The sequence below is a fragment of the Artemia franciscana genome, chromosome 6 (genome assembly GCF_032884065.1).
Source record: "Artemia franciscana chromosome 6, ASM3288406v1, whole genome shotgun sequence".
NCBI classification, from domain to species: domain Eukaryota; kingdom Metazoa; phylum Arthropoda; class Branchiopoda; order Anostraca; family Artemiidae; genus Artemia; species Artemia franciscana.
Window position 1 is genome coordinate 35,571,536 of NC_088868.1, and position 23,834 is coordinate 35,595,369.

Consider the following 23,834-nt stretch of genomic DNA (forward strand, 5'->3'; position numbering starts at 1 on the left):
ACTGGTTCTGAGGTGGGGGAGGGAAGTAGTACAATCCTAGTGTCTTAGATGTGACTAAGTTCATTCAAGTTTTATTTGATGAAATTTTATGTATGTGCTGTATCATAATAATTTATGTGATGTATAATTTAGTATCAGCTATTATGAAGGAGTGTTGGTGAACCTGAATAAAGTCTCCTTATTTTCTGAATCAAATTATTAAAATTCTGAAAATTATGATTCTGCCCCGAAGAGAACCAAGTTGGAATCAATTGAAAATTCTGAGATCCCCAATCGATTTAAAAGTGAATTTTTTTTTGTATTGAGCCTCTAGGCGTAAAGACAGCAGTGGCACATGGTGGAGCATTCGTCAGTGAAAAGTTCCGTAGTCCATACAAGACGAAGTGTTAATGTGGACATTTATCTTAATGCGGCGTTTAATTCAGTTGATTCAAGTTATTTTTTGTGAAATTATTCTTGGTGACGTATAATTGCACGTCAGGTATTATTAATGAGGAGAGATATGTCATTTTATAGGGTGCGGGGTCCCTAATGTCTAAGATAGCACATCTCAATATCCAAATTGTCAAATTCTTCATGAGCCTTCAGATAAACTAGGGACGGGTCTAGCCGGAATTGTATTTGATATATAATTCTGATTGAATTCTTTTTGGGGAAAAAGGGGCTCTTGTCATCCAATCACTTTTGACTCTTAAAAAGGCAATAGAACTTTTGATTTGCAGTTGAACAAACCCCCCTGAAGTAAATTCGATCATTTCTTCTGGGAAAAAATATTATTCTATTGAACCCTAATTGCTTTTTTATGGCAGGGTTAAAGCATTGTCCCTGACTTAAAAGGTGATTGGAACTTTCAGTTTTCCTTCTAATGAATATCCAGAACTTTTCAGGGGGAATATGGGAGGGGGGTATTTTCCAGAGGAAATTTTCCACAGGGGATATTTTCCGCTGGGGAAATTTTAGGGGAATTTTCTCTGGGGGGATTTTTCGACGGGGGGAACTACCAGGTAGTACTGTCCAAGAGGAATTTTCAGGTGGGTATTTTTCCGTGATGGGAAATTTCCGTGGGGAAATTTTCTACAGGGGTAAATTTCCGTTGGGAAATTTTTCAGGGGAAGGGGTACCTAGACTTAAGTTAAAGAGGATCTAAGTAATTTCAAGGAAAAATTAGCAAAAATAATTATACTCCCTGAAAACCTTCAAGGTCTTTGCTTGAACCCTAAAAAACTTAATTTGCGTAAGTTATCAATCCACAGTATTTGCTCTTTAGCTTTCAGGACGATATATATATATATATATATATATATATATATATATATATATATATATATATATATATATATATATATATATATATATATATATAGTCTATATCTTTTCATGTCATGTTTCGTGTTTGAATTGATGTTTACTCTTTTCGAATGGCTTTAAAATTAGTCTAAAGAAAATTTCCCCTAATAAAACTGAGCAGAAGGGTCTGAACATGGGAATTTCAAATCCCCACTCCAACAGAAATTTTCTTCGATACTCTCATCCACATTCCCCATTTCTTGACCAAATAGACATGGCGGGGGAAGGACAACCTTCTTGGGCTCAAGAACTTTAAAAAAAAAAAAACCCTAGAAAAAGAGTTTTACCCAAGCCCTCTCCTTTTCCTGTTTCCTCGCCTAGTTCATGCAGTCATTGGGTGGAATTTTTGTGTGCTGATTTCTATAGCTAAAATAATTTCAAAGTGGATAATCATCAAAGGTCTTATAATCATGGTGAAGAGTTACTTTTAATTCACACCAGGCTTGTGTCCCTGGAGACATAATTTGGTAGTGCATCTTATTGCTTCTTTCCTTATAATCTATTCAGTTAAGCTCAAGCGTTTTCAATTTGGATTGGATATACTCGTTTTCAACAATGAGTAAGTTACTTTTCCTATTTTTGCAAAGATTGTTATGAGTTTTTCTTGCCCTAGGTAGTTTGCAGCTAAAGACTTTTTATTTCAAGAATCTTTGTCAATTCTATATTGAATGGAATAAAAAAATATTCTGTAAATAAACAAAATTCTTGATAAAATTAACAACGATACAGGAATCTCAAGACAGCTTAAAAAATCTAATTTACATTCAGGGGTTCATGAATAAGCCAGTCATATACGATCTCTAGTAGGCACGTACATATGTACTCATTATAGGAGGAGGTACAGATCTAAGAAATTTAAGGAACTATGCACAAATACAAGAAACTTAAAGAAAATTTTCTAAGATCCTATGAGGAGTGTGGTCGCTTTTGGCCCAATCCTGCATGTACATTTCACCTCTAGGCATAGGTCTCACCAAGGCACTTTGCGGGAATTAATGAGAGTAAATAAGCAATAAATAATAAACTTTGATGATAAATTACAAATCCTCAAAATAAATTTTGTATAGGAATGCCCACTCCACCTGTTTACATCTCTTGTCCCACTCAAACTCTTTCAATTTGTTATGGTTTGTTCCATATCTTTTAAGGTGTTAGTTATTTTTATTCTTTGACGAACATATCGTCTCGATAAGAAAAAAAATCGTATCTATCTGTTGCAAAATAAAAAAGGGTTTCATATTTTCTTCAAATAAAATTAACGAGTAGCACTAAAGCTTAAAATGAGCAAAAATCGTTATAACCGAGTCAAGTTCAAAACAAGCAAAAATTAACACGAGTGGGTTTGACCACCCCCATACCTTCTCGAGACCATAGCATATTGTGCTCTAAAATGAAAAGAAAATACGGAAAACGCATTTTCACTTTTTTGAGCTTAATAAATAAAAAATCATTAAGACTCTGAGGAATAAACATCAGTTTATGCATATTGACCTGACATTCAACGATCATTTTTTGTTTCTTCAGTAAAGTACAAATTATGTTCTGGTCTTGAGACCTTGCCTTTTTGTCTTTTCTTCCATCAGTTACCTTACTTATTATACGTTCTATTTTAACAATTGCTAGACAATACTTCAGGTTGTGTTTTAATAATTTTGGATTTAAATTCAGTTTAAACTATCAAAATAGTGCGAAAGCCTAGAGATACCGTGTTCAAGCTCTAGGACAAGTTAAAATCTTGACAATATTTTTAGTTCCAGGATTTTCAAGCTCCTGTATCATCCGGGGACAAAACCCAACCAGTACTTACAGCAAGGATGTTTGCCCCAAAGCTTTCTCTTGCACTGCGTGCAATAAGAGGTTCGCTTCTACTCGACTTCTGAAACAGCATTTTTCTTCAAAGATCCATCAGTATGTCGTAAAAGAAAATGGATTACCCGACCCAGCGTTGCAGTACGCAATGAGAAGTAAGTTAGCAAAATAGTTTTTATGGCACTTGGTGACATATAGCGATCGCAAATTCTGTTCGTCTCTTTGTCTGTCCCGGTTTTGCTACTTTAGGCACTTTCAGGTAAGCTAGGACGATGAAATTTGGCAAGTGTATTAGGGACCAGACCACATTAAATTAGAAATAATAGTCGTTTTCACGATTTGACAATCTGGGGGAGTGGATCGGTTAATTCGGAAAAAATAGAAAAAATGAAGTATTTTTAACTTACAAATTGGTGTTGGGATCTTATTGAAATTTTTTTGGAAAAATATCGTGTCTCAGAGCTCTTATTTTAAATCCTGACCAGATCCGGTAACATTGGGGGAGTTGGGAGGGGACCTAAAATCTTGTAAAACGCTTAAAATGGAGTGATAGGGATGAAACTTGGTGGAAAAATAAGCAGAAGTCCTAGATACGTGATTGATATAACCGGAACGGATCTGCTCTGTTTGGGGAAGTTGGGGGGGGGCTAATTCTGAAAATTAGAAAAAATGAGGTATTTTTAACTTACAAAGGAGTGATCAGATCTTAATGAAATTTGAAGTTTGGAAGAATATTTTGTCTCAAAGCTCTTATTTTAAATCCCGACTGGACCCGTTGACATCGGGGGGAATTGAGGGGGGAACCTAAAATCTTGGAAAACTCTTAGAGTTGAGCTATTGGGATGAAACGTAGTGGAAAAAATAAGCACAAGCTCTAGATACGTGATTGACATAACTGGAATGGATCCTCTCTCTTTGGGAGAGTTTGGGGGGGGTTGTTAATTCTTAAAAATTAGAAAAAATGAGGTGTTTTTAACTTACAAAGGAGTGATAGGATAATAATGAAATTTGATTTTTGGATGGATATCCTGTCCCAGAGCTCTTATTTTAAATCCTGACCGGATCCGGTGACTTTGGGGGGAGTTGGGGGACCTAAAATCTTGGAAAACGCTTAGAGTGGATAGATCGGGATGTAACTTGGTGGCAAACATAATCATAAGTCCTAGTTACGTGATTGAAATAACCGGAACGGATCCGCTCTCTTTGGGGGAGTTGGGAGAGGAGGGTTAATTCTGAAAAATTAAAAAAATGAGGTATTTTTAACTTACGAAGCAGTGATTGGATCTTAATGAAATTTGATGTTTAGAAGGATATTGTGTCTCAGAGCTCTTATTTTAAATCTTGACCGGATCTGGTGAAGGGGAAGTTGGGGGGAACCTAAAATCTTGGAAAACACTTAGAGTGGAGATATCGGGATGAAACTTGGTGGGAAAAATAAGCAGAAGTCCTAGATACGTGATTGACATAACCGGAATGGATCTGCTCTGTTTTGGGGAGTTGGAGGGGTGTTAATTCTGAAAATTAGGAAAAAAGAGGAATTTTTAACTTACGAAAGAGTGATCGGATCTTAATGAAATTTGAAGTTTGGAAGAATATTGTGTGTCAGAGCTTTTATTTTAAATCCCAACTGGATCCGGTGACATTGAAGGGGGGGGGAACTGAGGGGGGAACCTAAAATCTCGGAACATGCTTAGAGTGGAGGGATCGGGATGAAACTTGGTGGTAAAAATAATCATAAGTGCTAGATACGTGTTTGAAATAACCGGAACAGATCCGCTCTCTTTGGGGGAGTTGGGGGAGGAGGGTTCATTCCGAAAAATAAAAAAATGAGGTATTTTTAACTTACGAAGGAGTGATCAGATCCTAATGAAATTTGATGTTTAGAAGGATATTGTGTCTCAGAACTCTTATTTCGAATCCCTACCGGATCCGGTGAAGGGGAAATTGGGGGGAACCTAAAATCCTGGGAAACGCTTAGAGTGGAGGGATTGGGATGAAACTTGGTGGGAAAAATAAGCACAAGTCCTAGATACGGGGTTGACATAATCAGAACGAATCTGCTCTCTTTTGGGGGCGTTGGGGGGAGGGTTAATTCTAAGGAATTAGAAAAAATGAGGTATTTTTGACTTACGAAAGAGTGATTGTATCTTAATAAAATTTCATATTTAGATGAACTCAAAACTAAGATCTCTTATTTTAAATCCCGACCGGATCCAGTGTCATTAGGATGAGGACCAGAAATCTTGGAAAACGCTCAAAGCGGACAGATAAAAATGAAACTTGGTGGAAAGAATAAGCACAAGTCCAAGATACGTGATTGACATAACTGAAATGGATCGCTCTCTTTGGAGGATTGTAGGGGGGTGTTAATTCGGAAAAATTGTAAAAATTGGGGTATTTTAATTTAAGAGCGGATGACCGTTCGTGAGGTATTCTTGAATTTGATATTAAGAAGGAACTCATGTCTCAGATCCTGCTCAACCAGGATTTCTATGATTGCTAAATAAAAACCTACGAAACTCTGACAAATTAGGATTTCTTTGGTTTTTATGTTTAAAAACCTGCAAGGACCCTCCTTCAAGTAAGGACATGATTCTAATTCTTCATCACCAAATATTTCAATGCTTTACAGCCATTTTGTGTCAGAAAACAAGAGATTTTTGCCGCCATTCTCTATGAATAAAATCGTTATAGAGACTAGACGTATATTTATTTCCTTAGGAACCCTCTGTGATAAATTTATCTTATTTACATCGCGTCAAAATATTCTTTACTCTAAGGGCTTGGACTCCCATTAAATCGCTTTCAAGCATATTGCATCAGCGGCCTAAAATTTTATAAGCTGATAGATGTATTTAAGCCAAGTTAATGATTATCCCTCGCGCATAGAGTGTATTTCACCTTAGACCATAATTACCCTAAGAAAGCTATAAAACATGCATAACGTTAAATACCGTGGCTTCAAATAAAAGTAACGAGTAGGACTAAAGCTGAAAATGAGCAAAAATCGTTCCAGAAAAAGAGTTTGCCTTTTTCTTAGCTTCCTGATTATTTTAATGTCAGTCTTTACTTTCATTTAAAAAACAAACAATTGAAGAAAATTTTGTAATTTTTCTACAATTTTTTATTTAGTTTTTATTGGTTTTAATAGCAATCCTGAGGTTACTCAATGAAAGGAGGACTATTGCCTCCTCAAACACAGCTCTTTAAATCAAAATCGAATTTTGGACAGCAATATCTCGAGAAACAGAGTTAATTTTGTATATTAGGAATTAAAAATAAAATGAAAAATTTAAACTGACGAAACCTCTCCCTTTATGCTGAACGCTTTCATTCCTTCAAGTCTCATAAGGATTAGCAGACGTTCAAATAAATTTTCTAAGGGGAGGATAATCTGAGCTCAACATGGAGGTCTAAATAAAAAAGTTTGAAAATGTAACCTTTTTCACAGAAATATGTCACTTAAATAAATTGTATTATTAACTTACCACTTTTATATATTGTTGATTTTCAGTATCAAAATTTTCCTTTTCTATACATGTATAGGGCTGTAAGATCCTTTTATCTTCCAATGGGATACCTGTCTTCAATAGCTGATTATATTTTAAAAGACATGGATATTTTTAGTAATGAAGTATCTCTGCATTTCTTAGGAGGACAGGAAGGACGGGAGGGTGAAAGGCGAAAATACATCTTGACCATGAGCAACTTAACTCCTAGAAATGGTTTTCACCGACATTTTCATTTACAGTTTTCCCATGTTGAAGCTATCTTAAACATCTACATAGTAAATTATTTCTTTTATTCTTAATGTAGTATTTTTTTTATAGTGCCTTATATCAGTAAATACCAATAAATAAATATATTAGTAGTGGTGGCGAATTCAGGATATTAACTTTTTCCACAAAAGAAGTCTTTCTAAGAAGAGCAAAGAACATCGCTAAACCAAAAATGAGCGGAAATAAATCCAAATAATTTTCCAAGTATAAAACTATCACAAGTCACCATAAAAAAAATAAAGGACATCCAAAACATACAAAAATTACAATAAATAACCATGTCAAATTCAAAACGAGCAAAAACTAACATGACTGGCGTTGACCACCCTCATGCCTCCTTAAGACCTTAGCATATTGTGCTCTATAATGAAAACAAAATACGAAAAAGCATTTTCATTTTTTTGAGCTTAATAAATAAAAAATCATTAAGACTTTCAGGAATAAACATCAGTTTATGCATATTGACCTGACATTCAACGATAATTTTTCGTTTCTTCAGTAAAGTACAAATTATGTTCTGGTCTAGAGACCTAGCCTTTTTGTCTTTTCTTTCATCAGTTACCTTACTTTTTATATATTTTATTTTACCAAGTGCTAGACAATACCTCAGGTTTTGTTTTAATCATTTTGGATTTAATTTCAGTTTAAACTATCAAATTAGTGTGAAAGCCTAGAGATGCCGTGTTCAAACTCTAAGACAAGTTAAAACCTTGACAATATATTTAGTTCCAGAACTTTCAAGCTCCAGTATCATCCGGGGACAAAACCCAACCAGTACTTACACCAGGGACGTTCGTTCCAAAGCTTTCTCTTGCACAGCATGTAATAAGAGGTTCCCTTCTAATGGACTTCTAAAACAGCATTTTTCTTCAAAGATCCATCAGTATGTCGTAAAAGAAAATGGATTACCCGACCCAGCGCTGCACTATGCAACGAGAAGTAAGTTAACAAACTAGTTTTTTTGATCTTGTAACTTCCTAAAATTTGGGTAGTTTATGCGAAAGAAAAACTGGCTGCAATATCTGCAGGGTCGCCACCCGTAATGACTCATCACTATTTCTATCAATTTTTTTATGTTGCCTAGTGATTTTCTTCTAGCTAGTGATTTCTATTGATTTTTGTTCAAAAACTAGTGATTTCTTCTTAAATCTTTTGATTTTTTACGATATATTGCGTAGATTCGTGATTAAATCAAATAAATCATATCGGAAGGTAATTAACAAAAGAGTTAATTAACAAAATTAACAAAAAACACAAAAGAGTGATTCACTACAGTTTACGATATGTTCCATTTATGTTCCATTAATGATATGTTCCATGATATGTTCCATTAATGGAATAAACTAATTTATTCCATTAGGAATAAATGGAACCATAATGGAACCACCTAATGGTTCCATTAGGTGGCAAATATACCACCTTTGAAACTTCTGATTTCCCACCATATGACTACATTAGATATAGACTCTAGAGCAGGGCTTCTTAAACTTTTGTAATTCCCGACCCCATTTATGATTGCGAGTTTCTTAACGACCCCAACAAATATAAAAGAAAAATAAATTAATATTTTTTGATGATATATTTATTAGGTAACAATATACATATGCATATGAAAATATATAAATTTAGAATTCGTTTTGAAACATATAAAAATCTAAAATTGGAATTTGCACAAAATGTTATGGAAATGTTTTTATTATGGTTTCAAAAACAAAAGTGGATTCTGACCGTCTTAATTCTCTCGTATATATCCAAGTAGTTGCGTGGTAAATATTAAATTAAAGTTTACGTTAAAAATTTAATGAAATGGGTGTGCCTGTTTTTTATTGCATAAAAAATCAAATCTTGGTGTAATGTTTGAAACTGCTGGACGTAAGACCTCTTCAACGTTTTTTACCGCTGAACGATATTGGGATTTAATGTGTGTTAAAGCTGAGAAAGTAACTTCTACATAAATATGTGGTGTTGAATGGCAGAAGTACATTTAACGCCATGTCGGCGATTGTGGGAAATTCAGTTCTAGTTCCGATCCAGAATTCAGCCAAGGGCTTTTTTCTGGAATTGTAGTTTTAAGTTCGAGTCACACGAAAGCTCAGCAAATTCCTCTTGAGCTTAAAGTGTCAGATGATCAATCTCACTTAAGCCAATCCAAAACGGCCTTTGAATCCAAACTATTTTTTTGTAAATCAATATTTAATATAAAATATGTCCGGAACTGTATTTCCAGCGCTTTTAAGTGATCTACAAATACTTTTTGCAATAAAAGTTTTACGATGAATTTTCTCAATTACAAAATTGTCGACCCTGGAAAACATTTCGAACGAATTTTTTTCGACCCTACTTTTCCAAATGCGGATCTTTTTAATAAAACTTTCAGTTTTATCGTTTGAAGTAAATATATCGCAATTTTTTCCTTGAAGAGAAAAGTTAAGATCGTTTAACTTCGCAAAAATATCTGACAAATAACACAGCTTGGATAGACACAAGCCATTTTGAAAAAAAAAAAAACAGCAAATTCACATTTTCGTTCAGTTAAAAATATTTCGATCTCGTCCTTTAATAACAATTAAACAAAAAAAACAGTTTTTTTAAATGAAAGTAAGGAGCGACATTAAAACTTAAAACGAACAGAAATTACTCCGTATATGAAAGGGGCTTTTCCTCCTCAACGCCCCGCTCTTTACGCTAAAGTTTGAATCTTTCTCTTAACTCTACATTTTAAAACAGGTAAAAACTTTAGCGTAAAGAGCGGTGCGTTGAGGAGGAAAAGCCCCTTTCATATACGGAGTAATTTCTGTTCGTTTTAAGTTTTAACGTCGCTCCTTACTTTCATTTAAAAAAACTTGTTTTTTTTTAATTTCTGGACGTTTTTGAATTAATGCATGTTTTGATCTTGGCTCTCCGCACATAAATAATTAAAACGAAATTTGCATATTAATTTTTTTGGCTGAATAGCTTTTTCATAGTTTTAATCGGAAGATTCTGAGAAAAAAGGAGCGAAGGAGGAGGTCTAGCTGCCCTCCAATTTTTTGATTGCTTAAAAAGGCAACTATAACTTTTAGTTTTTTACGAACGTCTTCATAAGTAAAAAATATACGTAACTTACGAATTAACTTACGTAGCGAACTTCTATATTCGTATGTTTTTATTGCGTATATGAGGGGGCTCACCCCTCTTCGATACCTCGCTCTTTACACTAAAGCTTAAATTTTGTCCCAAGTTTTTGTTTTCCCAAATTTTGTCCCAAGGCTTAAATTTTGTCTTTAAGAATGACCCCTGAATCACAAAGGCCGTAGAATAAATAGTTGAAATTACTAAAAATACTTCAGCGTAAAGAGCGAGGTATTACGAGGAGGTAAACCCCTCATATGCGTAATAATTTCTGTTCGGTTTCAGTTTAATGCTGCTCCTCACTTTCAGTAGAAAAAACTATTCATATTTATTTTTTCATTGTTTTCTTAAATAATGCTAGAAAATACTGCGCCCCCTCCATTGAAAGTTTCTTCCCCCATGAGAAGTTCCTTCATGGAAAGATCCTCCCATGTAACCCCCCCCCCCCCCCAACCAAAATAATCCCCCTGAAAACGTCTGTACACTTCCCAGTGACCATTACTATATGTAAACACAGGTCAAATTTTGTAACTTGCAGCCTCTCCCACGGGAACTACGGGGGAGTAAGCCGTCCCCAAAGACAGAGTTATTAGGTTTTTCGACTATGGTGAATAAAATGGCTATCTCAGAATTTTCATCCGGTGTCTTTGGGGGAAAAATGAGCGTGGGAGGGGGCCTAGATGCCCTCCAATTTTCTGTTCACTTAAAAAGAGCACTAGAACTTTTAATTTCCGTTAGAATGAGCCCTTCCGCGACATTCTAGGACCACCGAGTCAATACGATCACCCTTGGAAAAAAAAACAAACAAAAAAACAAATAAACAAGCATCCGTGATTTGTCTTCTGGCAAATGCGAAAATTCCATATTTTTGTAGATAGGGGCTTGAAACTTCTACAAGAAGGTTTTCTGATACGCTAAATCTGATGGTGTGATTTTCGTTAAGATCGTATGACTTTTAGGGGGTGTTCCCCCCTATTTTCAAAAATGAGGCAAATTTTATCAGGCTCGTAATTTTTGATGGGTAAGACTAATCTCTATGAAACTTATATATTTAAAATCAGCATTAAAATACAATTCTTTTGATGTAACTATTGGTATCAAAATTCCGTTTTTTAGAGTTTCGGTTACTATTGAGCCGGGTCGCTCCTTACTACAGTTCGTTACCACGAACTGTTTGATAATCTTTTAAAACTTTGACCTTTTGACAACCATCTTACTTCTATATGTAATAACAAAGTTATGTAGTTGGAATCCGTATCCTTACAGAGATTTGAAAATAAGCGACTGTTAAGGGCATGGCTCTTAATAAAATTTATGACCTTAACAGAATCCTGAAGCACATCGTTCAATTCTGGTGCTATCGATCAATTAAGAAGCGCCCAAAGGATTTTTACATGCCGGGACTGTAAGGTCACGTCGGTCGCGAAAGGGTTAAACTGATTAATTCAGAATAAAATTCACTTCGTTCACAATCATACAATGGCTAAATGAAAATAACACGAAATGTTTATATAGTTTCTTCGAAATAATACTTAGAAATTTTGTAGATAATATTTATCAGGATTATTTCGGTTTTAAGAGATTGACAAAAATAAATCTACATTTTTTATAAATGTCTATAACATATTCTGATTCATAGTAAATTTATACAATATATTATAATGATCGGAATAGAAATGCTGGTATAAACAGTCTTTCCGAACCAGAAGATTTTATGATATATTTATCTACGATGATTGTTATTTTTCTTTATAACAATAATTTTACAAGTTAAAAAATATTTTTCGTTAAATTGTATTTTATCACTCGCGACCCCATAATTTTGCTACGCGACCCCAAATGGGGTTACGACTCATAGTTTAAGAAGCCCTGCTCTAGAGCATTATCATCTAGATAGGTAATCGACATAGCTAATCGCAAAACTTGAAAAATGTTCTATACTTCCTATTTCACAACATTTGCTCCAGTTGAGTTTTTGTCTTCATATTTATGGTTTTTTATCTGTAATCTATCAGTTCTAAATTAGATTCTCTTTTGTTAAAACTTTTGAAAGTTGAATGAATGGTGAATATAAATACACCCTCTATATCTCCAATTAGAAGAGAAGATGAAGTCATTGAAAAATGAGAAGGTACAAATTAAGTATAATTTTCTGAATGAAAAAAGAAAATGAAAGCATTGAAAAAGAAAATAGGACTTAGTTTTTTTTATAATAGGATTTGTAATATAACTAGATAAATTAAATTGATTGTAGTTTGATGATTGAAGTTGGTTGGGAGTAAGAAGGGGGGTATCTACTTTTGATTGTCTAATGGTTTTAATCTTTAGTTCTAATATCTAATCGAAATTCTTATAATTCTCCAAATTCTCATATTTGTAATTGAAATACCTAGTAAGCACAGATAACGTCCTATTCTTCAAGTTTTTGGATATTTGTGTTAACATATCAAACAAATTGTGGTAAAGAACTGTTCCAAGCAAAGCTGTCAAAATACAAGTTGTGCCGGTAGTGCCGGCTAAAGTGCCGGTAGCTTTTGGAGTTCTGCTACTGGCAGTTTTGGAATTTTTGCATGCCTGTTCTAAGCCCATTCATTTGAACACAATTTTTTCTATTCTAATCTCCTATGTTGAGTGTTTTTCTTAGCCATCTCTCGCAAACGAAAAAATCGAATAATCTAATAATTGAAACATACAAGTTATAACCAAAACACTTTTTTATAAATTTTAAATCTTTTAGATTACTTTCACGCGGGTCCCCTGTTTTCAAATAATTCAGATGGCTCAGATTTACAATGCAGCTTAGAGGAGATCCCCAAAGAGGGATTTGAAGTTTTAAAACGGTGGTTTTTTCACAATAGACATCAGCCATACCCAACTGAGGAAGACAAAAGAAAATTGATGCAAGAAGCCGGCTTATCCATGCTGCAGGTAAGCACAGTTGAATATGGGTTTACTTCATTCATTCTGATGATGCTTTTTGATATGTTTTACCTATTTTGATGCATTTGATCCGTATTTAGTCAGATTGAATTTGTCAAATTGTTATTTTTTAGTGTCATTAGCCTGTTTAAACTTTTGTTTTAATCCAATTTAAAAACTTATGGGCAGACTTGTAACAGCGACGATTCGTTAATGTTTGTTCTCTCGACACACGATAGATGCACTTGTTGATAACGAAAATTATGAGGATTTAGCGTTGTATTTATCTTTCACAGAGGTAAATTATGACACTGGCTAGATTCAGCATTAATTTGAAAGTTAAATTTTAGTTGTAAGACTTAGGTAGTAGTGTGATCACAACAAGTTGAAGTTCGATGTCTATAGAATACCAATGGGAATAATCAATATTAATATGACAGAATAACGGATTAATAGATTACAGATGGAATAACAGAGCGATCTTACCTACATTATTACAGAGTTGCATGGCTCAGAGTTCTTATCGGCTCTGTTGCATGGCTCATTTACAAACCTTTTTCCCCTTCCAAATGCCCAGACGAAGATAGGCCGGATATAAAACTACCGGTGTTGTGTAATGGTCTTAGGGTCTCTACTCTGTCACAAGTTTCGTTCTCCGTCTCTATCCCCAATAAAGAAACCCTACTTGCGTAACTTCAAAGTGGTATCAGGTTAAACCTTTCTCGAGCTTTCCTATCCGTCCTACGACTATGACTGCTAAAAGTTCTGTGGGGGACCTTGAGGAGTTGTGCCCCTTGAGGAAATTATAGATTAGTACATGACATAGCATTTGCACTGGGAACTGATTAATAGATGATTCCTCTGGGTTTTGCTTGCTTTAGTTTGCTTTTGTAGGCTGAAAAACATTTTCCTAGCTAAGTTTTCTATTATGGGCTGCCTCCCCGCAGTAGCATAACATTTGTAAGCATAAATATTCGATGAATTGAAAGCGATAATCTTGAGATTGTCTCTGCAGGATCTTAACTCTTGTTGATAAAAGAGCATTGCTCTTTGTGGAAAACCATGTTGTGACCAAGATGGGTACCAGGATCGCGCAAAGCTTTCATTGTTTGGAGTTTGCTGGGACTTCTTACTGTCCAGTTCTAAGCTGACTTAAGTACTTTGTTTAGACTTAAAAAGAGACGTTGGTGCACTGGCTTTGGGACCATTACTTTTCCTGGGGCCATAATTATTTCAACGATTAATAGAAAATGAAACTTCCAGTTTAGAGTGTTATGCTGTTAAAAACAAATATAATATTAACATTTTAACTCACGAATTCAAAAGAATCCAAGTAGACTTATAAGAAGTATTAGAAACTCATATCCAAGGGATAGGAGGCATGAAATTAACACATATAAATATATTTACTCAGGTAGGAAAGATAGGGTGCATGGGTCAGGAGTAGGGCTCATGATAAAAAAGGAAGCTTCCAAGTCCTGTTCCAAGTATCCAACCATAATGATGTCAAAGCATATGAATATTTAAGGAAAGTGTTTTTTATGTAATGTATTAGGAGTTCAAACTGTGCATTAGCCGACGAAACACAAAATTAGTTGTTTGTAGTTCCTCCATCTCTCTGTATTATTAATTACTTACTTTCCTGACCTTACTTTCAAAACGGCTTATGCTAGCTATGTCTCTCGCTCAGACTATCTGTCTTGTTTTTTTTCCAATTAACCTCGCATTGATGGCAACTTGATTTGATTAAAATTTTATTTCAATTGAATTAATGATTTTAATTCATTATTTTATGACTTAAAAGTGTAGGGAATCATCCATAGTAGTGTATGCCACTATAAAACTGTCTGATAGAGACAGCAGTGACTTAGATAAATTTTAGTAACAGTTATAGGGGTAAATAGGTAGGGCCCCAGCTAGAGATATTGAAAATCTCCAATGCCCCCCTTTATTAGAAATAGGTATAGTTGGTATTAAAGCCAAGGTAAAAACTAGATATTCTATCCTATGGTAACCTGGATTAGGTACAGTACTGGTTACAGACTGCTCTTTTGCAGTTTTTCATCCAGTATTTTTTTTGCATATTTTGTTACATAAATCAGTTGCAAGCTGGCGTGATTTACTGCACACAGCCTCTGAGATATTAAAATTATACATTAGTATATTCATAGCGTTATTCTTCAAATTTTAGTCATGGGTGGGTAAATCAGTCAGTTCTATTGAATTAATAAATGTTGGCGTGTTACTTCCTTCTGTTTATCAATTTCAAAAAAGAATAGGAGGAAGAAATTTTTTTCAAGCTCAAGTTGGTGAAAACTGCTCTTAGGTCTATAATGAATAAAAAACGACTTGGCCACCTGCTGACACTCTCTAATTTCTCTAATTAACAAATTCCTCTAATCAGTCTCTAATTCACTTATTTTTCTCTAACTATCATTTTATACATACTTTGTAATCTTTGGATATTACATTATATTTGACGATCAATTTTTTTTTTATTGGGTAGAAATCTGGTAGTTATTTGATTAAATCACATAGGTCCCCCTCTGAAAAAAGGCTCGGGGCGCCCATGGATACTAGTACTAGTAATCCAAGTACTTCATCTTTTGCAGGGACTACCAATGCTAAGGGTATTAAGGCGAAAATTTGAGGACATGTTATGGGGATCAGCTATGTCTTAGGAACACCCTACTTTTTTAAGCTGAAAATTTCAGGGTGTATGTCAATTGCTACTACAGTTAATGACTTGAAGATAAAAACTTCAGAGAATGTTGAGAGAATGATGAACTATATCAAAATGCACTGTGTGAATTCAAATGTCAATTAACCAAAAGATGAATAAAGACCAAAATGCAATATGTGCATACTACTAATGCTAGTAGTGCTATTTTAAGTAGCGCTGTTATTACTATGAATCCTACTATCATTATTATCATTACTTCTGTAACTACTACTACTACCACTACAATTACTAATACTACCACTACTACTGCTATTACCATGAAGCCAAGAACTTCAGGAAATGTCGAGGGAGTGATGAATTAAACTGAAATACGCCATGTCAATACAGATGTCAAATTAACAAAAAGATGAATAAAAATACGGGCAAATGATTATTCAAGTGCCAACCTATAGTAAACCGCCATCAATAAATATATTGATATCAAAACAAAAATAACCAAGTCAAACTCAAAACAAGCAGAAACTAAGGGAAGGAGTAGCACTCACATAACATGTGCCTTTTGTTGGCTTCAGGTATATACTGATGGTCATTTATGGTAGCTTTAAACTAGACAAATTTATTTGACAGTTTTTTTATTCATCAGTGCATAATCCAGCATCACTTTTCATCGGCAAAGGTAGCTCTGGGGATACCGGCACCATGGTCCAAGCTGTAATTAACGAAAATGTGGAATTTCAGTTTAATTCATGTGACCAGAATTTCCCATATGGAAATTCTGGTCACATGAGCTTGGACTCCTTCAAAATATCCCGACACATTGTAGGCAAAATAAAATGACTGAAATCCAGCTCCTCCTCATTAAGACTAGCATTTTGAATGTACCTTACCGTATGAAATGTACCGAATGTATTAATGTACCGAATGAAAATTCTGGTTTCATGACCTTGAACTCCTTCCAAACGTCCTGATATATTGTTGGCGAAGTCAAACTACTCAAAAGCCAGCTTCTCCTTATTAAGGATAGCATTTTGAATGTATTCTGCTACGTACCCAAGCCTTTCTTTGATTTTGATTCCACTTTATACAACATAAGCACTTTAGATAGTCCTTCTTCTTTAATATATCATACCCTTGGACTCTGCATGGCTTAAGTCAAGCTTCATATCAGGAAAGACTCCAAAGAACATCGACTTGTGAACACCTTCTTTTAGTTTATGTTTAATTTCTTCTTCAAGGAAAGAGATAGACTCATTTTTGAGCCTCCCACTAAAGTAACTGATTTTGTAGGGACGACTTTCATGGTTTTCATACCAAGCCTTGTCATCAGGATAATGTTAATTCTGCCCCTTGCTGACCAGCTCCTTGGTTTTATTTTCTCCCACTGACGAGTCCCAACTATGAAATCATCACTACTTCTATTACTAATAGGCGCAGAGGGGAAAAGACAGCCGACATAGCAGAACGCAGCATATTTCTGAATTTAATATTCCAAGCATAGATAAACTTCATACCAACTTTTGATAAATTTTGCAACACGTCTAACGTTAGAAATAGACGTATTACAAGGATAACTTAGAAAAAAACCATTGATAAGGCGCTAGATTGATGAGTTAGTACTTTTGATTATCTCTTAGGGGTTTCAGAACAACTTCCAGGATTAGGCTCCACTCTAAGGTCTTGAAAAAGTAACAGCTGATTCTACCGGGCTTGCAAGCGAATATTTTTAAATATTTTATCATTCTCAGTTTAATATTTAATGAATACGATATACTTTCAACACTTTCGAGCAGTTTACCCACCATAACATTTTACTCGACATAAAAAATAATGTATTCTTCGTCAAATATTTCACTTTGCTAGACTTCGCATAAGAGAGTTTCTGATTTTTGTTTTCCACCAGATATAGTGATTTATCTGTTCCTATCCTCGGTTGAGGATAATCCTTGTGTGATTTTTGGCACGAGTATTTTGGATGCTTGGATATTTGGATATTTTTTAACAGTACGGTGAAGAAATCAATTAGCAGGTCTGTAAACTACTTTTGATAAATTTGAGCTACAGATAATGGCTAAATTTAGTATTCATGATCTGGCTCTAGCAAAGTTTCGAGGGTTCCCCGATTGGCCAGTTCGTATTATTGAGGTTTTGGATCCAAAGACTGCGAACTCAAAGTCAAAAGTCTTTAAGTATCTAGTTTTTTGGTACGGGTCCCGTGACACCCAGTTTGTTCTCGAGTCACAGCTTGTGCAGTTTGAAGCAAATAAGGCTGAAGCTATGAAATCTACTAGCAAGGGTGTAAAGGGAGCATTTGATGATTTTATTCATCAACCGAACATTTATATAGAACTTTGCAAAGAGAAGTTAAAAACCCAAATTCCAATTCCTGGGCAACAAACTATAGCGGGATCGTCGGCTATTATTACTCGCATTTCCGCGACAGAACAGGAAATCCAAAGTGTGATGGAAAATCTTGCTAAAAAAATAGACGAAAAGCTGAATGAAAAACTAGTGGCCACTGCTGCTGGTAGGCAGTCTCTATCCAGTGACACTTTGCATACCATAAAAGCTCAGAGTTCAACTATCGTTAGTGAAGTTTATTCAGCTTTGATTGTTGATTTTGAACCGAAATTCTTAGCCCTCAGTAATGAACTGAAATTCCTAAGAAATCAAATAATATTTCTTGAGGAGAGAGTTAAAAATGCAGAGCAGAAATTAGATATGTATGATCAGGACTTAAGGCTAGATAGTCTTCTTTTCAATGGTATCAAACAGCCTCCAAGTAGTGACTTAAAGTCTGTAATCGGGGGTGTGATTTGCAATAAAATGGAAATATCTGAAGTGTCTGATGGTGATATTGTGGAAGTGAGAAGATTTAAAATAAACAGTTCTACAACTCGTCAAGATGCCATAGCTCTGGTCCTAGTCAAATTCAGGACGAAAGAAATTGCCCAAAAAGTTTTTAAGCTTAAGTCGAAACTAGTGCGCACGGGTATATTTGTATCAGAAAATTTAACAAAGCAGAGACGGGATAGTCTGAACCTAGCACGTGAAAAATACGGTAATAAACAAGTGTGGTCTGATCAAGGCCGAATTTATATACGCCTTGCGAGTGATGCTTTCCCCCGTCGCCTATGGTCGTTGCAAGATGTCGCTTAGATTTTATTTTATTTTTTCTTTTTTCCAGTAGGAATCAGTACAGTTTATATTGTTCTTATTTCTTGATAATTAGTTTTGCCATTACACCAGCAGCATCGGTTGAATTAGAAAATAATGCTATAGATGTTAATGAAATTTTAGAGTGTAAAATTGCTCAAGATAGTGTTGTAAAATGCCCTGAGCCAGTAAGAAAAAGTCAGTATGTATCATTTGAATTTCCAATACGGAAAGAAAATAAGAGTTTACGTGTGTCTGAATGGAATTGCCATGTTACGTCATCGTCTGAGGATATTGAAAATTTTTTGTCTGCTATGAATAGTAGTATTGATGTATTAGGTATTTGTGAAACCTTTTTATCTATGGACAGCTGTCTCTCGTCTTACATTTTTCCAGGTTACCAAATGATTTCGAAGGTTAGAAATTGGATGAGACAAGGAGGTTTGTCTTTTCTGTTGAAAAATGCAATAAAATTTGAAGAAAGGGATGATTTATGCCTTTGGATTGAAGGGAAGGTGGAAATTTTTCTGTGGAAATTGCATTTGTTGAGAATAAAAAGATAGTAATTTGTTTGGTTTTTAAACCACCTAGCACTCCCTCGGTTGAGTTCCTTGATTTATTTGATGATTATTTACGTAAACTTCTGTCTGTAAAAAATGAATGCATAATCATGGGTGATTTTAATTTTGATTTGTTATGTTTGAATAGCTATAATTTTGAGTTTTTTAACTTGATGTTATCGCATGGTTATTTTCCAATGAATCGCCTTCCTTCTAGAATAACTGAACATTCTGCTACGCTTATTGATAATGTGTTTCTCCCTTCAAATTTAGTTCCTGATTCTTATTGTGATATCATGATCCATCCGGGATCCGATCATCTTCCTGTTTCATGTACGATAAAGCAACGGAGCCCGACTTACGAAAAGTCTAGGCGTAAACTTATAAGAGATCTTCGGCCGGCAAATTTACATGAGTTCCGTGAACAAATAAGTGTAATATCGTGGGATAAAGTGTATGAAGAACCGGATCCCTCGCGTGCCCTCGACAACTTTCTTGGGATAATTACTCCGATATTTGAGTCTGCTTGTCCCTTGAAACTTACTAGAAAAAAAGAACGAGATATCCCCCGAAAACCCTGGATTGATGATGAAGTTGTTGAAGCTATAAATGCTCGTAACGCTTGCTTCTTTAAAAGTTTAAATGACTCATCTGAAGAAAGTAAAAATGAATATATTCGTCAACGAAATTTAGTAAATAAGTTAAGACGTTCAAAAAAAAAAATATCACATCGAAAAATTTAATGAACAAAAAGGTGATATACGGGGCACTTGGCAGACCATTAACGGCGTGATTAAAGGCACAGGTAAACATTATGGCCTCATAAATGCTATCACTGTCGAGGGTGTTACAGTTACTGATAAGCAGCAGAATGCTGACGAGTTTGGTAAATTCTTCTCTGGTATTGGAAGTAGAATCAGGGAAGACACTTCTCACGGAGACCCAGTGAAATGTGACACGCTCTTTGAAGATAATCGAGGTGAGCATCATAAATTTCAATTTGAAAAAGCGTCAATTGAAGAATTAACAAAAATTGTGAAGAATTTAAAGTCAAATGCTGCTGGTATTGACGGTTTGAATCTGAAAGCATTCAAAGTAGTTTCAGTGTATCTACTACCATGTCTTCTCTACCTCGTTAACCTGTCACTTGAAGTCGGCCAATTCCCTGAAGCACTTAAGCAAGCAAAGGTCCTACCACTGTTCAAATCAGGAAATAAGCAAGATATGACGAACTATTGACCTATAAGCTTGTTACCACTATTCTCAAAGATATACGAGAAAATAGTACATCGACAGCTGTATGAATATTTAGACAAGCTCGGAATATTAAGTGAGTCACAGTTCGGTTTCAGAACTAAACATTCAACTGTTCATGCGGCATACCATCTAATGGAGTGCATTAATAGTGCCCTAGAAAGGAATCTTATCCCTCTTACTGTGTTCATAGATTTAAAAAAAAAAGCATTTGATACCGTTGATTTTAATCTTTTATTAAGTAGGCTAGCTTGTTTGGGAGTCCGTGAGAAGTGTTTGGATTGGTTTAGGTCTTACTTGCATAGTAGGTCCATCAAAGTTATGATAGATGATGTGGTAGGGAAACCCTTCAATGTGAATTGTGGAGTGCCCCAAGGTTCGGTATCAGGACCTTTACTGTTTCTTATATACGTGGATACAATGCGTTTTTACCTTCCTGGTGCTGTAGTTACATCATTCGCAGATGACACAGCGCTTACAGTGATTGGGGAATCTGTCGAAGATCTTATAGAGATAACTAATGTAGCTTTGGAGAATTTATCTCAGTTCACAAAGCATAGTTTTCTTGCAGTGAATACTGAGAAGACTAATTATATGATATTTAGTCGTATTGGTAAAGTTGTAAATAACTGTCATAGTATTCTTTTACAAGGTGTTTCCATTAGTCAGGTTTTTCAATGTAGATATCTAGTATTTTATTTTGACATAAATTTTAGTTGGATTCATCATTGCAAAGAGCCAATCTTCAAAATTGGCTCGCGGAGTCGGTATTTTAAGAAGATTTCATAATTTTTTTCCTCTACATGTCCTGAAAGCAATTTATTATTCAATTGTCCATCCTTATTTAGTGTATGGTTGTTCATTGTATGCAAGCAATTTTTCTAGTCATGTAAAAAGGGTCCAGATTATGCAGAATAAGGCAATTAGAAGTTTGGGTGAGTATCTTGCGTGTGGTAGTACTAGAGATAGTTTTAGAGATTTAGATATTTTGAATATTGATTTTATTAAATCTCAACAGATTTTAATTTTTGTATACCAGGTTTTAAATGGATTATCTCCTCAATATTTTAGAAGTTTTTATCGATATAATTCAAATTATCACGATTATTCTACTAGGAGCTCTGATCAGCTGACTAGTGAAATCAGGCATACAACGCGATCTGGGTTTATGATTAAACATGTAGGTGTTGTTATTTGGAACTCAATTCCAGAGAGTGTTAGGTGTTCTGAAAATCTTATGTTATTTAAAGTAAGAATAAAAAATTATTTTTTGAATAAATTATAAATTATGTTTTTAAATTTTTATCACTTTTTTTATGATGAGAGATGGCTGTCTAGAGATTGTATAGTGTTTCGTCTTTTTCTTTTTTTTTGCGTATTTCTTTGATTAGAATGAATAGTTATCATTTATTTGTTGTAGTTTTGCTGCTGAACAGGGACATTTTAGGTCCCTAAATTGAGCAGTATATTATTGATTGTAAGTGAAATTTTAATAATTTTTTTGATGAAATAAACGCATACCTACCTGCCTACCTACCTACCTACCTGCCAAAAATCGTCTCTATTCAAAGTAGCGTAAGGAGGTTGGCAGAATTAAAGGTCATAGCAATATTTTCTGAGTATAGTAACAAAAACTGGGAGTCAACTTTCCACCCCTACCCTCAACCCAAAAAATTTGGTTTGTGACGAATCTTTATGATGTTCCTGGCTAAATGTCTGCCCTTTGCCTCCCCGAAACAGCCCAGATTGGTCTATAATCATCTGAAATATTATCTGGTGCTTGATTAACCTGTTGCAAATATTATTCATCTACGCCATACATCTAGAAGAATACAATAACAATACCAGTCCTACTTGATTCTTCTCAGAGAAAGTCTATTCAATTAATGTTTATATTCATTTTCAGTTTAGTTTGGCGGATCTACCCCCCCCCCAGAATCAATGTAGGAGGGATTTGAATGAAGGGAAACCCATAAGCGCATTATATTGATTAAAAATACTACATTGATGATGCAATGGATCACAGTAAAGCCTGGTGATTTACCATTACAACAGAGAAGGATGGAGCTGAGAAATTTTAAAATATTCTTAGCACACCTTTTCAGTAATCCACCTTCTAAATTAGACGAATTCAAACGTTTGAATCTTTTCTCTTTCTTTTCATCTCAAGGTTCAATAAATATTGTCACTATTTCAAACAACTTGTTTCTAATTTGAACCTTCCTCTACTACGTTTTACGAGAAGGCCAGAAAAATATATTTGGGAACCTATATTCTAGATATCGGATCATCCCATTTTTCCTGCTTAAGAGTGCTTCAGCAACTTTTCGTAACCAAACAATTTTCTAAATTTTGTCACACAAATTTTGACAGACTTAACTTAAAGATGATAGCTTTACTTGACTTGACAGTGAAAAAATGTTTAAGCTGATAGTGACAAATTAATACTGACAAAATGTTCTTACAAACCCATTTTAACACTCTTTTTTTAGATTAACTACTGGTTCATGAAGGTTCATGGATATCGTCTAAGATCCAACCCGTTTTATCAACCAAATATTACTGATAAGTCACTGCCATATAACTCTTATTACGAATCATCAGCAGCCAACAACTACGAAGTGCCAACCTATTACAACATACCAACAACTAATTACGTCGAACCTCAAATTGAGCATTCAACTTCACTAGGATATTCAAGAGGAAATACATTTAATGAATCTTATGCTCCTCCAAACCAATTTGAAACAAGGATGAGTCAGTGTAAAATTCAACATCGATATCGTCAAACTGTCGAATTCGCACGAGCATTTAATCAACAAAACATTGCTGATGAATCATCATCATCATCCAGCTCTTATCACGGGTCATCGTCAACTAACTATTCCAATGGCATAATCACCAGTAACTTATTCCACACCTGGTCACCAGTAACCGAGTCAACACCAACCACTAACCATCACGAGTTACCAACTACCAGTTACGTCGAACCTCAAACAGACTCTTTAAATTCACAAGGATACAATAGTGGATATCTATCAAGTGAATTTAATCTTCCCCGAGGAAATATTGAAACAAGATTTACTCCTCCTCAGATCGTAAATGACGCGCTTCACAATTAAATCTTTGAGCCCCATTGATAATTTGTCAGTAAATGACCCCTCTTTATAACTTAGTGCTTGAAAAATAGCCAACAATAAAATAATATCTTATGAATTA

The 23,834-nt window shown here is 34.8% G+C and overlaps 1 protein-coding gene across 1 annotated transcript; it reads left to right on the top strand.

The window, feature by feature from the left end:
- Positions 1–1,767: 1,767 nt before the first annotated feature.
- On the top strand, positions 1,768–23,834 carry LOC136028356 (uncharacterized). The gene is made up of 5 exons (XM_065706143.1): positions 1,768–1,906; positions 3,099–3,311; positions 7,662–7,874; positions 12,784–12,974; positions 23,108–23,834. The coding sequence occupies exons 1-5, from the start codon at positions 1,903–1,905 to the stop codon at positions 23,735–23,737; spliced, it is 1,251 nt and encodes a 416-aa protein (XP_065562215.1). The 5' UTR covers positions 1,768–1,902; the 3' UTR covers positions 23,738–23,834.